Here is a 15,355-nt window from a genome sequence, read left to right as displayed (position 1 = left end):
TCACCTGCAAACCTAGCAAAAATATCCTCAGTTCCTTTGTCCAGATCATTAATGTGTGATACGAATAGTTGTCATCCCACTGACCCCATAAGCAGCTTGACTACTCACCGACTGTCATCCTGAAAAAGACATCTTCATCCACTTCTGCCAGTCAGCCAATCCTCTATCCATGCCAGTACCTTGCCCCTAACAGAGTGGGCTCTTACCTTATCTAGCAGCCTCCTGTGTGGGACCTTGTCAAGGCCCTACTGGAAATCCAAACAGATCGTGTGTAGTGGCTCTCCCTCGTCTCTTTGCTCACTACTCCTTGAAGAATTCTAACAGGTTTGTCAGACATGACCTCCCTTTGAACAATTAGTACATACCTTTTCAACTAGGGTCTTAGTTGTATGTCTTAAGGAATGTCTCGGAGGCAAATAGAAAGGTAAAAAAAGAACATCCAGTCTATAGGCCCAGACAGCTGACACATTCAGCCCCAAAGGTGATACGCAGGAAATGGAGCCAGTTTTTGAGGAATGATTGACCTTAGTGAGTTGTGAAGCTGGTGGAGACAATGTCATCTGGGAAAGGGGTATGGGTCAGAAAACAAAAATGGGAATTTTAACATCAAAGCAATGTTGCACCAGGAGTCAATTGTAAATCAGAGACTGAAAGGCTGGGGAGGAGAACAAAGCAAGGGGCATTTTTATTTTTGGCCAATCTATGTTTGTTCCATCAAGAAAGATGCCCCCCTTATACATAACATCCAAAGGTTTCTTACATGTTGCAAATGGTTTCAGGTTCATTGGTTTTCAGGTGAAGTTCAATCTGTACATCAGTCACCCATGGCAAGTTTTGAATGACTGAGATTGTCACTGGTCAGTGATCGATGAAACTAGACTGAGTTTAAAACCAGGTTGGTGGACAGCGTCCTGGGGACTGGGGGCCATACAATATCGGGGAAAGTCAGGGAATGATGAGACCAAAGAAGTGAGTCACTTCTCTTAATCAGAAGCGCTGTCCTGCTCTTCTTCCACACATTGGCTTGGGATGTTTTGCAGTTAAGTATGGCACTTCTGACTCAGAAACACTCCCTCAGTCACCCTTTTGGATGGGTCAACCTAGATCGTAGGTTCAATCCTCAAACTTCCTCAACAGGTTAATAGCTAACCACTAATGTCACATCCAGGTAACTTTTCAGTGTTAATTTAATCCATCACTTGGTTTATTTTTTTCAAAAATGATTACAAAGGAAATAAAACGCCAGAGCATCCAAAATAGGAATACAATGTTGTGAAATTAAATACAGGAAAAGTGGCCATGTGTTTCTTCACTTCTATTGTGATAAAGAAGCTGTAACCTACAATTTAAGTCTGTCCTTATCGTATGAACTCATTGTGCTTTCACTGTAGAGTCGGCTAATCCACAGTAAATTTCATTCCCTTGTTCAGTTTCTGATGTAAGTTGATTACATACGAAGCAGTTTGTTTAACTGGTACTCCTTCCACCAATGATGCCCAGCGATAGCATCATGTACCATCTGAAGGATTCACTGGACTAACTCACTCAGCATCCTTCAGCATTATCTTCCAAACCTGCAACCTATACCCACTGGAGGGACACGGGCAACAGATATATGGGAATATATGGGTTAACCTGAATGGGTTGACATTTTCTTTATAGACTTTCAATGAGTGTGGGTGTCACTGGCAAGGCCAATATTTGTTGGCCATTTGTAATTGTCCTTTCACTGGCTTGATAGGCCACTTTGAGGGCATCACTGTGGGCATGGAGTCACCCGTAGGGTAGGGTAAAATCACCTTGGTTCCAGAGAACCATAATGCTGCTCTCTCAGTCGAGTGATGACTGGTGGTGAGTTTAACCTGAGGGTCAACAAACCTGAAATGTGGGATGACCTTGAGAGGGAGGTGCAGGAATTGAAACCATGCCATTTACTTTGCATCATAAACCAGCCATCCAGTGCACTGACCCCTGACATTTTAGAGTTATACTGACTGAACTCCTTCTGTAAAGGAGGTTAGTGTACCAGATTGGCATTTGCAACAACAGGCTCATGGCTGAAAGTAGTTCTTGAATGCAGATTTTTTTTAAAAAATTAAACCTAAATTTATCATGGAGGTTAAATTCCACCAACTATTACAGTGGGATTTGAAATCAAAGTATTAACTTGGGCCTCAGGATCCAAGGCAGTACCACTACGCCTCCAGCATTTGTGAGCACGTACTGCTCAGAGGTTGGGATATTTATGGGTGATTGAACGGAGATATTTAAAATGGTGAAGGAATATGATTGGAAGAATGGTGAGTTCTTCTGGGGTAAGGAGATAGTATCTTCAAATTAGAGCCATATCATTCAAGAGCAAAATCAGGATGCTTTTCACGGATAGTGGGAACCAAGAACCCTCACCACTAACCTCCCCCCCCCCCCCCCAAGGAATTCCGAATGCTGAAGGTTTTCAGAACCTTCACAGGTCGAAATACATAGACCTTTGTTGGACAATGGGATTAGAGGTTGTAAAGAAGAAACCATTAATTATGATTGAAGAGTACATTAGTCATGAGTCAGTTGATTGGCAGAGTAGACCCGAGGGGCTGAATGGCCTCCTTTTCTTCATGTTCCAAGATGGAAATGATGGATTCAGCCACCTGGAGAAATCAAGAACTTTGTTTGCCCTTCATTTTGATCTGTGACTGCCCCAAAGCTCTACAGAAAGACAGTAACAAGCTGTTGAGAGTATGCCTTCAGTATTGATGATACTCACTGGAAATGTGAGCAGTTGCTGGTAGCTACATTTCATTGTTCTGGGTCACAGCTTCACAGGAAAATAACTTTTACATTTAAAAAAAAATTGCAGAAGAATCGCAATCTTACATTATAATTGTGCAATAGTGATTGGCAAGTCCTTATTATCAAAGAGAAATAATTTCATCTCCCCGACCTCCTGTGAATGAGTTGAAGTATTTGAATTGTTCCACTAGAACAAAAGTGATCCTGTAGTTGGGAACTGCTTCTTCACACGATGGACATGGAGTTATATCCCTGGGATTTTTCTTCTGCCCTTTGCCCATATTCCTAAAGAGAGGGAGGGAGAGCATTGACTTAGGTCACATATGCAGAGTGACATAGAGAGTAAAGTCCTACCTGTTCACAGTTTGCAAGATGGGAGCGTCAAGTTTTGTTTTAGTTACTCATGGGATGTGTGCATCGCTGCCTGGGCCGGCATTTATTGCCCATCCCTAGTTGCCCTTGAGAAGGTGGGGGTGAGCTGCCTTCTGCGATGACTGCAGTCCACCTGCTGTGGGTTGGCCCACAATGCCAGTAAGGAGGGAATTCCGGGATTTTGACCCAGCGACAGTGAAGCAATGGCAATATATTTCCAAATCGGGATGGTGAGCGGCTCAGAGGGGAACTTGCAAGGGGATGGTGTTCCCATGTATCTGCTGCCCTTGTCCTTCTAGATGGAAGTGGTCATGGGTTTGGAAGGTGCTGTCTGAGGATCTTTGGTGAATTTCTGCGGTGTATCTTGTAGATGGTCCACACTACTGCGACTGAGCACCGGTGGTGGAGGGAGTGGATGTGGTACCAATCATTCTGGCTTCTTTGTCCCTAGATGGTGTCAAGCTTCATGAGCTATTTCACTTGCCTGGAAATGTTAACTCTGGTTTTTCTCTCCCCACAGATGCTGCCAGACCTCCAGCAGTTTCAGCTTTTGTTTCAGATTTCCACCATCCACAGTTCTTTATTTTAGGGGAAGGGTTATTTCCTGTGTTCAAACTCCCATCCTCCCACCCACAAACCAGCATCCACCAAACATGCTGAATTCTTGGACAGCTGCTTAGCTGTTCCACTGCACCGATATCACAGGTTTCTCTCTTTCACATGTAATACTGAGTGTCGTGGCAGAGTCACAAGGTGTCAAGGCCAACTAATAAACAAGAGGAAGAAACCGGAACAGTCATTCCTAACAAATGTTAATTGAAGCAGCTCAGCACCACCTTCTCAAAGGCAATTAGGGACAGGCCCAGTTAGGGATGCTAACGTCACATGAGTGCAGAAAAACAAACATGACCATATCAACAAAATATATGTTTTTCTGATGATGTGTCCATTGGATCCTCCTGTGCGCGGCTAGACTAGCAACCTCAGATGACAAAAGCATTTGGTTGACTTGTGTAATAGCTGTGGATTGTTGGTTGATATATAGAATAGGGTTTTGTCCTTGTAACTCACTGCTTCTGTGTCTGTATAAGCTATCCAATACCTTTAAGAGTGATCTGCTTTCAGATGTTTTCTTCCCTATGACAGTCTCTGCTACAACACGAATTAACCGAGTGGTTGGGTGATCCTCAACAAACAATTCTGAGTGAGTTTTCCACATGCAGATTGAAGGAGTCCTTCACACTTGTAAACATTATGCAGGTAAGGAGCAGTCACCATAGCCCTGCCCACTCAACAGAAAGAGAGTGGGTAAACTGAGGGACATCGTGCCTCAGTTAAAGGGGCGAAGTTGAGAAGGAGAGTCCTTCCTGGTAACCTCAGCCAGTGCAGGAATTCAACTCATGTTCACAAACCAGAACTCTGTAGGAAGCTAGAGAAGTGATTGCTGGGCCTCTTGCTGAGATAGTTGTATTATCGATAGTCACAGGTGAGGTGCTGGAAGACTGGAGATTGGCTAACGTGGTGCCACTGTTTAAGAAGGGTGGTAAGGACAAGTCAGGGAACTATAGACCAGTGAGCCTGACCTCGGTGATGGGCAATTTGTTGGAGGGAATCCTGAGGGACAGGATGTACATGTATTTGGAAAGGCAAGGACTGATTAGGGATAGTCAACATGGCTTTGTGTGTGGGAAATCATGTCTCACAAACTTGATTGAGTTTTTTGAGGAAGTAACAAAGAGGATTGATGAGGGCAGTGTGGTAGATGTGATCTATATGGACTTCAGTAAGGTGTTCAACAAGGTTCCCCATGGGAGACTGATTAGCAAAGTTAGATCTCATGGAATACAGGGAGAACTAGCCATTTGGATACAGAACTCGATCAAAGGTAGAAGACAGAAGGTGGTGGTGGAGGGTTGTTTTTCAGACTGGAGGCCTATGACCAGAGGAGTACCACAAGGATCAGTGCTGGGTCTACTACTTTTTGTCATTTACATAAATGATTTGGATGTGAGCATAAGAGGTACAGTTAGTAAGTTTGCAGATGACACCAAAATTGGAGGTGTAGTGGACAGCCAAGAGGGTTACCTCAGATTACAACAGGATCTGGACCAGATGGGCCAATGGGCTGAGAAGTGGCAGATGGAGTTTAATTCAGATAAATGCAAGGTGCTGCATTTTGTGAAAGCAAATCTTAGCAGGACTTACACACTTATTGGTAAGGTCCTAGGGAGTGTTGCTGAGCAAAGAGATCTTGGATTGCAGGTTTATAGCTCCTGAAAGTGAAGTCTCAGGTAGATAGGATAGTGAAGAAGGCGTTTGGTATGCTTTCCTTTATTGGTCAGATTATTGAGTACAGGAGTTGGAGTACAGAATGTTGCCAGGGTTGGAGGATCTGAGCTATAGGGAGAGGCTGAACAGGCTGGGGCTTTTTTCCCTGGAACATCAGAGGCTGAGGTGTGACCATATAGAGGTTTACAAAATTATGAGGGGCATGGATAGGATAAATAGACAAAGTTTTTTCCCTGGGTCAGGGAGTCCAGAACTTGAGGGCATAGGTTTAGGGTGAGAGGGGAAAGATATAAAAGAGACCTAAGGGACAACTTTTTCACGCAGAGGGTGGTACATGTATGGAATGAGCTGCCAGAGGATGTGATGGAGGCTGGTACAATTGCAACATTTAAAAGGTATTTGGGTGGGTATATGAATAGGAATGGTTTGGAGGGATATGGGCCGGGTGCTGGCAGGTGGGACTAGATTGGGTTGGGATATCTGGTCGGCATGGACAGGTTGGACCGAAGGGTCTGTTTTCATGCTGTACATCTCTATGACTGTAACCTGATGTGATTTTTAGGTTTGGATGTAATTATACTGAAACCACCAGAGGGCAGCAAAACACAAGACATACACCAACAACCACCTGCATTTGAATAACAACTTTAACATATTGCAGACTTCCCCAGGCGCTTCAAAGGAAAAGTATCGGACAGAAATGGGCACCAAGGCAAACAAGGACACAGTAAGACTGGAGATCGTGCAGTATGAGGAAGGTAATGAAATAAAGATACTGTTGCTGAGACCAGCCAAGAGATGGGGACTGGAATGGCTGAAGATACTATACACAGTGGCAGAGAAAGTAATTTAGTAACTTGTATTTATAAATAAACACAGTGAAAAGTGTATGAGTCACCATAATCTGGCACCTTTTTAAATGCAGAAATAATTAGAAGAAATATTTGAGTCAAAATTAAGACAAATTTCATTTTTGGTTCCCTCCATGACTCCTGGGTTTCTGAAGTGGCTATGGAACAATGCCACCAAAGCCAAAAGGACCACATACACAATGGCTCTACACACCCCACCCACGAAAGCCACAAGGACCATAATCACAATGCCCACCCTCCACCCCCCTGATGCCACAAGGACCTCTGACAGGACCCAACAGGCCACTACTGCTGAAGCCAAAGCTGCCACATCGCTGCCAGGAGAATGGAAAGGACCCACCAAGTCACTGACTCTGTACCCATCTAGCAAGCCACTGCCACTGCCAGGAGATTGCACCAACTCCCAAGTAGTTAGTCCCATCCCAATTCCTGAGGACTTCCTAATGGGTCCCGTTCCTACTCCCGAGCACCGAGGAACCATGCAAAGTTCCCACAGAAACAGGAAGCTGCTGGGCAGGCCATGGCTATGAGGAACGGACCAGATCCACGGTCAAAGCAGCTCCCTCCTTATCTCTCTCGTGTTCCTGTTCAATCTGATATCGGAGGGTACTTTTGCAGTGTATTTAACCTGGTTTCTTTTCTCTTCATTCATTCATTCACAGGGTGAGGGCATCGCTGGTTTGGTCAGCATTTATTGCCCATCCCTAATCGCCCAGAGGGCAATTAAGAGTCAACCCCGTTGCTGTGTCTGGAGTCACATGCAGACCAGACCAAGTGAGGATGGCAGATTTCCTTCCCTAAACGGCCTTTGAGTTTTTCCAATAATGGATTCTCGGTCATCGCTAGGGTCTTAATTCCAGATATTTATTGAATTCAAATTCCACCATCTGCTGTGGCAAGATTCAAACCCAAGTGCCCAGGGTCTCTGGATTAACAGTGCAGTGATAATACCACGAGGCCATCACTTGCCCTTGACCATCTATGTTGCCATGATCCACTAGACCAGGTTGAAGCTGCTTGCTAAGGTTGACTGGCTGATCATCTGGGCCAGGCACTGTGTTCCAGGCCAGTGGAGCCATTTCTATTTATCTCTGGGAATGTGCTGCCTCCCGGTGTACGGCTTGATGCTGCAGCGTTCGGGATAGCAAGTCCATTCCTGTTGTAGCATTCTGAAGATAAATCATCATATTCCTGCTGATGTAGAATCTGTGGGCTGTGCATGCCTTCTCCTTGACTGGAGCTTAAATCAGAGTTCACCGGCTGGTCAGCTAAAACCCATGTGGCGTCACTCTTAATAAAATCATCACAGCTCTCTGAACTTTCATCAGAATGCATAGCCTGCTGAGCTCTGAACTGTTGAAGCCAGTGGGGAACAGAGAGAAGGGGCGAGCAGGTGGGGGGGACAGGGAGAGAGGCAGAGGGTGGAGGCTGATGTTAGACAGACAGGGAGAGAGGCAGAGGGCGGGGTTGAAATTAGTGAGACAGGGAGAGAGGCAGAGGATGGGGCTGAAATTAGAGAGACAGGGAGAGAGGCAGAGGATGGGGCTGAAATTAGAGAGACAGGGAGAGAGGCAGAGGATGGGGCTGAAATTAGAGAGACAGGGAGAGAGGCAGAGGATGGGGCTGAAATTAGAGAGACAGGGAGAGAGGCAGAGGATGGGGCTGAAATTAGAGAGACAGGGAGAGAGGCAGAGGATGGGGCTGAAATTAGAGAGACAGGGAGAGAGGCAGAGGATGGGGCTGAAATTAGAGAGACAGGGAGAGAGGCAGAGGATGGGGCTGAAATTAGAGAGACAGGGAGAGAGGCAGAGGATGGGGCTGAAATTAGAGAGACAGGGAGAGAGGCAGAGGATGGGGCTGAAATTAGAGAGACAGGGAGAGAGGCAGAGGATGGGGCTGAAATTAGAGAGACAGGGAGAGAGGCAGAGGATGGGGCTGAAATTAGAGAGACAGGGAGAGAGGCAGAGGATGGGGCTGAAATTAGAGAGACAGGGAGAGAGGCAGAGGATGGGGCTGAAATTAGAGAGACAGGGAGAGAGGCAGAGGATGGGGCTGAAATTAGAGAGACAGGGAGAGAGGCAGAGGATGGGGCTGAAATTAGAGAGACAGGGAGAGAGGCAGAGGATGGGGCTGAAATTAGAGAGACAGGGAGAGAGGCAGAGGATGGGGCTGAAATTAGAGAGACAGGGAGAGAGGCAGAGGATGGGGCTGAAATTAGAGAGACAGGGAGAGAGGCAGAGGATGGGGCTGAAATTAGAGAGACAGGGAGAGAGGCAGAGGATGGGGCTGAAATTAGAGAGACAGGGAGAGAGGCAGAGGATGGGGCTGAAATTAGAGAGACAGGGAGAGAGGCAGAGGATGGGGCTGAAATTAGAGAGACAGGGAGAGAGGCAGAGGATGGGGCTGAAATTAGAGAGACAGGGAGAGAGGCAGAGGATGGGGCTGAAATTAGAGAGACAGGGAGAGAGGCAGAGGATGGGGCTGAAATTAGAGAGACAGGGAGAGAGGCAGAGGATGGGGCTGAAATTAGAGAGACAGGGAGAGGTAAACCCAACTGGGTATCTGAATACACTTGGAACCAGCAACCAACGCAAGTCACCAAGTTGATGGGTGACTGCGATTTGGTGAGTGTCTGGATTTTGGCAGCAAGTTTTGGATGAGCTGGTCTCAATGAAGGAATTGAAGACAAGAAACTATGAAATGGCCAACATCTCAGGGAAGACAAATAAACTGCTCCCAAAGCATGACTGAGACGGTGAGGAGCTTGCTCCCGGTCATTCAAGATGGTGATGGATTACCCAGGAATCACTGGGGTCAGGGAGGGTCCCAGAGGGTTGGTAAATGGTCAGTGCAACACCCCCGTTTAAGAAGGGAGAGGGACTGAACACAGGAATCTATAGGCCTGCAGAAGGACTTGGACAGGCTAGGAGAGTGGGCAAAGAAATGGCAGATGGAATACAATGTGGGAAATGGTGAGGTTATGCACTTTGGTAGGAAAAATAGAGGCATAGATTATTTTCTAACTGGGGAAAGGCTTCAGGAATCTAAAGCATAAGGGGGCTGGGGAGTCCTACTTCAGGATTCTGTTAAGGTTCAGTTGGCAGTCAGGAAGGCAAATACAACGTTTGTATTCATTTCAAGACAGCTAGAATACAAGAGCAGATATGTAGTGCTGAGGTTATATAAGGCTCTGGTCAGACCACATTTGAAATATTGTGAGCAGGTTTGAGCCCCATATGTGATACATATATGGTTTACAAGTGATGATGGGTTGGTCATATGAGGAGCGGTTGAAGACTCTGGGTCTGTACTCGGTGGAGTTTAGAAGGATGCCCTTAGACCTGATTGAAATTTCCAGAATACTGAGAGCCTTGGATAGAGTGGATATGGAGAAGATGTTTCCATTAGTAGGAGAGACCAGGACCCAAGGTCACAGCCTCAGAGTGAAGAGATGACCTGTTAGAACTGAGATGAGGAGGAATATCTTCAGCCAGAGGGTGGTGAATCTGTGGAACTCATTGCCGCAGAAGGCTGTGGAGGCCAAGTCATTGAGTGTCTTAAGATAGATACATTCTTGACTGGTAAGGGGATCAAAGGGTTATGGGAGAAGACAGGAGAGTGGGGTTGAGAAACATAGCAACCTTGATCAAATGACAGACTCAGTGGGCCGAATGGACTAATTCTGCTCCTATACTGTATGGCCTTATCTTACATCTCATTTTGAGTCCAAATGACTTTATGTGAGGCAGACCAGTGACAAAATAGGTGAGAAAATGAAGCAAATGTCTCCCTCCAGATCCCACAACCCGGTAGAATGCCCTCCCCTCACATGTCCAAATATCTGTGGGTCAAAGGTCAAGGCATAATGCGCCCATAACAGGAACCCATGACCCTGAGCTGATATCTCAAATCGAGGAACAATCCTTGATGACCTTGAGTGTAGAGACTGAGCCATGAATCCATCTGCTGAGCTTCATCAGTCAGAAAGGCTGCTGGATAACGCTGCACCAGGGACAGCTGGCATTTGGTTTGGTCTTTGTTGCTGAAGTAGTCCAACTGTCACCCATTGACTGATCCAGAGGTGAGATCAGGTGGTTGTATTGAAACCCCAACAAACTACTACAATCTGGTGTGTACTAACTGGAAGGCAACTTTCAAAGACAAATATTTTGGACAATTACGTGGAACAGGAAACATTTGGAATGTTATGAAGAAAGAACAGCTGAATGGGACTATTTGTACGTAATCTTCTTGTCTCTGAGGCGATTGTGGGACTTTCCAGGTGTGTTTCCTATATTTCAGCAAAGACTAGACTCCAAGTCACCTTTCTGACAGTGTACTGGGATGCCCCAGAGTCTTTATTGCCTACTGGTCTGTGGTGATGGTATCTGGGAATAGGTTTGACAAGGGTCCTGCTTGTGCTGAGAGCCAGGGTGATATAGATGACAACTGGACAGTAATACAAGAACAGAATAGACATGACAGTCAAATAGCCTGCCGATACACTCTGTATGGGCTCACAGCTGAAGAATGACAACTCAGGGAAGGTACTCGAATTCATTAGGTGTGGTGACGAATCATCTGCATGACTGGCCTATTAATTCATGGCCTTGGTTAATATCCCAGAGAATAAGAATTCAAATTCAATCAAGGCATTTTGAGAGTGTCCACATGAAATTTTAAAACTGAATAGGAAACTAAAAAGTAGACAACAAGATGGAAAAGGTATCACAGTATAGCTCGGCTGTTAATTGCAGAGACCCAGGTGATGTCCTGGGGACCCAGGTCTGAATCTCACTAAGTCAAATGGTGGAATTAGAGTCCAATGAAAATCTGGAATTGATGTTGACCTTGAAACCATTGCTAATTGCTGGAAAAAGCCATCTAGTTCACTAATGACTCTCGCGATTCCAGACCCACAGCAATGTGATTGACTATTAACTCTCCTAGGCAATAAATACTGGCCTACCCAGCAATGCCCATATCCTGTGAATGACTAAAACAAAATTAAAAAGCTATTCAAAAGAAGGCAGAATTACTGAGGAACCTGTAATGTTGTTCCTGAACGGGTTTTTCCAGATTTACAGCCTTGCAGTATTCACCTAGCAACAAAATATCGAGTAACACTTTGACCTGAAAGTCTGTACCTTATCTCCTGATGTTTATTGAAATACAGGAGCAGGATAAAGGAGATCAAATGACATTAAATGGAGGATTACTCAAATGCGTTTGGCAACATGAAAATGTTAATGACACTCTTACCCCAGAATCCAAAGTTTCAAGCATTTCTTTTATAATAATAGGGCTGTTTTATAAAGTCCTCCCCCCCCACAGTTGGTTGGGAAATGCACATTCTCCTCGTGTCTGCGTGGATTCCCTCTGGGTGCTCCGGTTTCCTCCCACGGCTAAATTGCCCATAGTGTTAGGTGCGTTAGTCAGAGGGAAATGGGTCTGGGTGGGTTACTCTTCGGAGGGTTGGTGTGGACTTGTTGGGCTGAAAGGCCTGTTTCCACACTGTAGGGAATCTAACGTGATCTAAAAAGTTCATGAGAGTAGGAGCAGTTGAGGTGGATAACACCTACATTCCAGAGGAGTGGGATAAACACGAGGGAGAAGAGGATGGAGGATAATGTTTAGAAGCTGAGATGGATGTCAATGAGGATTACTGCTGCTAACAGTGGTCCATTACCAATGGAATACAGTTACAGAGGAGGCTTCACAAAAAACATTGTTCATCTCTTGTCTCCTGAAAACCCAAGTTTGTAATTAATGTGATTAATGGAATACTCGAACACTAATTGTCGCTTGTCAGCCCAGGTTGGGCAAAAGTGAGGACTGCAGAAGCTGGAAATCAGAGTCTAGATCAGAGTGGTGCTGGAAAAGCACAGCAGGTCAGACAGCATCCGAGGAGCAGGAAAATCAATGTTTCGGGCAAAAGCCCTACATCAGGAATACTCTAATCCAGGCCTGGATATAGTCCAGCTCTTATTTCATGTGGACAGAGACTCTGTCGGCATCTGAGGAGCCTCAAATGGTACTGAACATTAATGATTGTGCAATCATTCCCAATTTCTGGTTTTACAGGGATCATGAAATCAGAAGGGTTTTATCGTGTCAATTGTCCATAGAATTTGGGCATAGGTTACTGACGAAACAGCTGAAGACCAACCCTGAGCAACTCGTCCATTGATGTTCCCAGTCCGAGATAATTGACCTCGAACAACCTCAGCCATTTTATTTTATGGCAGGTCTGACTCTTAGCAGGAGAGATACTTCTTGCTAATTCTTATTGATTTATTGAGTGTTGCTAGGACTCCTTGATGTCAAACAAAGTCTCAATGCCACTGACAGTTACTCCCACTTTGCCTCTGCAGTTTAGCTCTTTTGTCCGTGGCTGGACCAAGAGACAAAAAAAAAACTGCAGATGGTGGAATCCAAAGTAGAGAGGAAGGAGGCTGGGAGAACACAGCAAGCCAGGCAGCATCAGGAGGTGGAGAAGTCAGCACTTAGGGTGTTCCCCTTCTTCATCCTGACTGAAGCCAAACAGAGGGTCAGTGGGCAGTCTTTATATGCAAGTCGTGTTTGAAAGTGCGGTTGATGACATTCCACCACTTTGTTGGTGTTCAAGAGTAGGCTGCTCGGATCAGAATTGGCCGGGTTGGATTTGTTCTGCTTTTTGTGAACAGGATGTACCAGGGCAATTTTCCACATTGTCAGTAGTCTCATAACCATACTGAAACATGTTGAGGTCTGGTCTGGAGCACGTCTTCAGTCATATTGCCAGAACATTGTCAGGGCCCATAGCCTTTACAGTATCCAGTGCCCTCAGCTATTTCTTCCAGATGGTTTATTTTCCTCAGCGCAGAGGAAATGGGAGGGTGATCTGATTGAATTATACAAAGTTATGAGAGACAGACAGGATAGATCATGAGAATATTTTCCCCATGGCAAATGTGCCAAAGCTGAGAGGATATAGGTTTTAAGGTTAGGAGTAACTGCTTTAGAGGAGATTGGAGAATAAATGTTTCACTCAGTGGGTGTTTGAAATATGGAACCTGCTGCCTGTGAGGGTACCTGGATGCAGGTATGCCCACAACACTTAAAAAGAATCTAGAGGAGTAGTTAAAATGCCAGGAGATAGTAGGCTATGGACCAAGTGCAGCTAAATGGTATTAGTGTCGCCTGGTGTTTGATGGCCAGTATGGATATGTTGGATCGAAGGGTCTGTTTCTAAGCTAAATAACTCTAGGACTCCAAGACTGGCATCTGTAATAGCAGGGACATCAGGAAGAGACCAAAATGGATCATCCACTCAACACCTCTGGCTGAAGATTATTGTGAATGCTTCAGCCTTATCTTTTGTACTGGTGTGCTGGACTCTTCCATCATGGAGACTGGCAATATTTGTGGAGCCTCCTTCACCAGTGAGTTGTTTAATTGCCCACCAGATTTCACAAGTGGATGTGTTAAGAGATCAGAGCTTGGATAGAATCCCCTCACTATGGAAGCACATAGCTCAATCTATTGCACATTGGACAATTTATATGCCCAACAGTGGAAGCAGTGTCCAAGCTTCACCAGCATGCCATCTCATCTTTCAGTTTTACTTTGTATGCCCTCCCCTCCTTCACTCTGGGGGATTTCTTGGCTGGACAGCAATGTTGGAGTGGGGGGGGGGGGGGGGGGGGAGATGTGCTGGAGCAGGAGGTTGCAGATTGTGATTGAACACAATCCTGCTGCTCATGGCCAAAAGTGTCAAACAAATGCCCAGTCTCACCCACGTAGAACAGCAACAGCACTACACTACACAACAGCAAGTAAATCCATGTCCAGTTCAGACAATGGCCTGCTTCTGGACTGCAAAATGCTCCTGCACATTCTGTACTCTCAATGAAGGCAGGACGTTGTCTCCACACACAGTAGTCACTCCAACCATTATGGTCATGGGTTGACATATCAGCAGCACACATTCTGGTAAGAATAAGGTCAAGTCTGTCTTTCCCTCTTGTTGGCTCTCTCACCACCCACTGCACTACCTATGTCCCCAGGGACCTGGCCAACCCAGCTGGTAACTATGCCACCAGGCCACTCTTGGTGATGGACTTCGGAAGACTCTCATTCAGAGTATAACCTGCGCCTTTGCCATCCTCAGTGCCTTCCTCCAAGTCGGGTTCAACAAGGTGGGGGGTGGGAGAAATGATTCATCTGCTGAAGGGGTCGGGGGTTCAGTACATGGGAGAAAATGAGGACTGCAGATGGAGATCAGAGTCAAGTGGGGTGTTGGAAAATCACAGCAGGTCAGGCAGCCTCCGAGGAGCAGGAGAATTGACATTTCGGGCAAAAGCCCTTCATCAGGAATGGGCTCTTTCCTGATGAAAGGGTCTTTCCTGAAACATCAACTTTCCTGCCCCTCGGATGCTGCCTGCCATGTGTGCTTGTCCAGAACCCCACTCTTGGTTCAGTACATGGGGTCAACCAGATGTTCCCTGATGCCAAGAGATTTCATGTAGTTGAAAGTCAATGTCGAGGACCCCCAGGGCAACTCCCTCCCAACTTGTCTTCCATTGTGTTGCCACCTCTGCTGGATCTCTCCTGGCCAGGGTTGGTAGTGGTGTGGTCTGCAAAGTCCCACTCAGATACTTCAGACTGTTTCTTGACTGAGAGATATCCCTCCTAAGTTATGCACAAATCTCAATATATGTTAGCCACGGAGTCAATGGCATGTGCTTGCTGTTGTTGCTTTCAATGCCTAGGATAATGACAGGCGGTCAAACTGTTTTCATTCCTTTCTATAGACTTTGCATTTTGTTATAATAATTGAGTGGCATACTAGTCCATTTCAGAGGGCAGATAAGAGTCAACCACATTTCATGCATCTTCAGTCACATGTAGACCATACTGGATAAGGACATCCAATATTAATGACTTTTACAGAGGATATAACAATGTAACAATGTCAGCAGAAAGCTAGTCTTTTTTAAAATGTTTAATGAAATCAAATTTCACCACCTACCATACTGGCCACCACACCAGGT

The 15,355-nt window shown here is 45.6% G+C and overlaps 1 protein-coding gene across 1 annotated transcript in view; it reads right to left on the bottom strand.

The window, feature by feature from the left end:
- Nucleotides 1–1,155: 1,155 nt before the first annotated feature.
- cxadr (CXADR Ig-like cell adhesion molecule) overlaps nt 1,156–15,355 on the bottom strand; it is a 104,141-nt gene continuing 89,941 nt past the window's right edge. Inside the window, exon 8 of the mRNA XM_087992464.1 lies at nt 1,156–3,072. Within this exon, the coding sequence (XP_087848590.1) occupies nt 3,013–3,072 (60 nt within the window). The 3' untranslated portion in view covers nt 1,156–3,012. The remainder of the gene's footprint in view (nt 3,073–15,355) is intronic.

This window comes from Chiloscyllium plagiosum, unplaced genomic scaffold (genome assembly GCF_037043375.1).
Source record: "Chiloscyllium plagiosum isolate Xiang-an unplaced genomic scaffold, Cpla_swu_hap1 HiC_scaffold_12, whole genome shotgun sequence".
Classification (NCBI taxonomy): domain Eukaryota; kingdom Metazoa; phylum Chordata; class Chondrichthyes; order Orectolobiformes; family Hemiscylliidae; genus Chiloscyllium; species Chiloscyllium plagiosum.
This window is presented reverse-complemented; position numbering and strand designations above follow the sequence as displayed.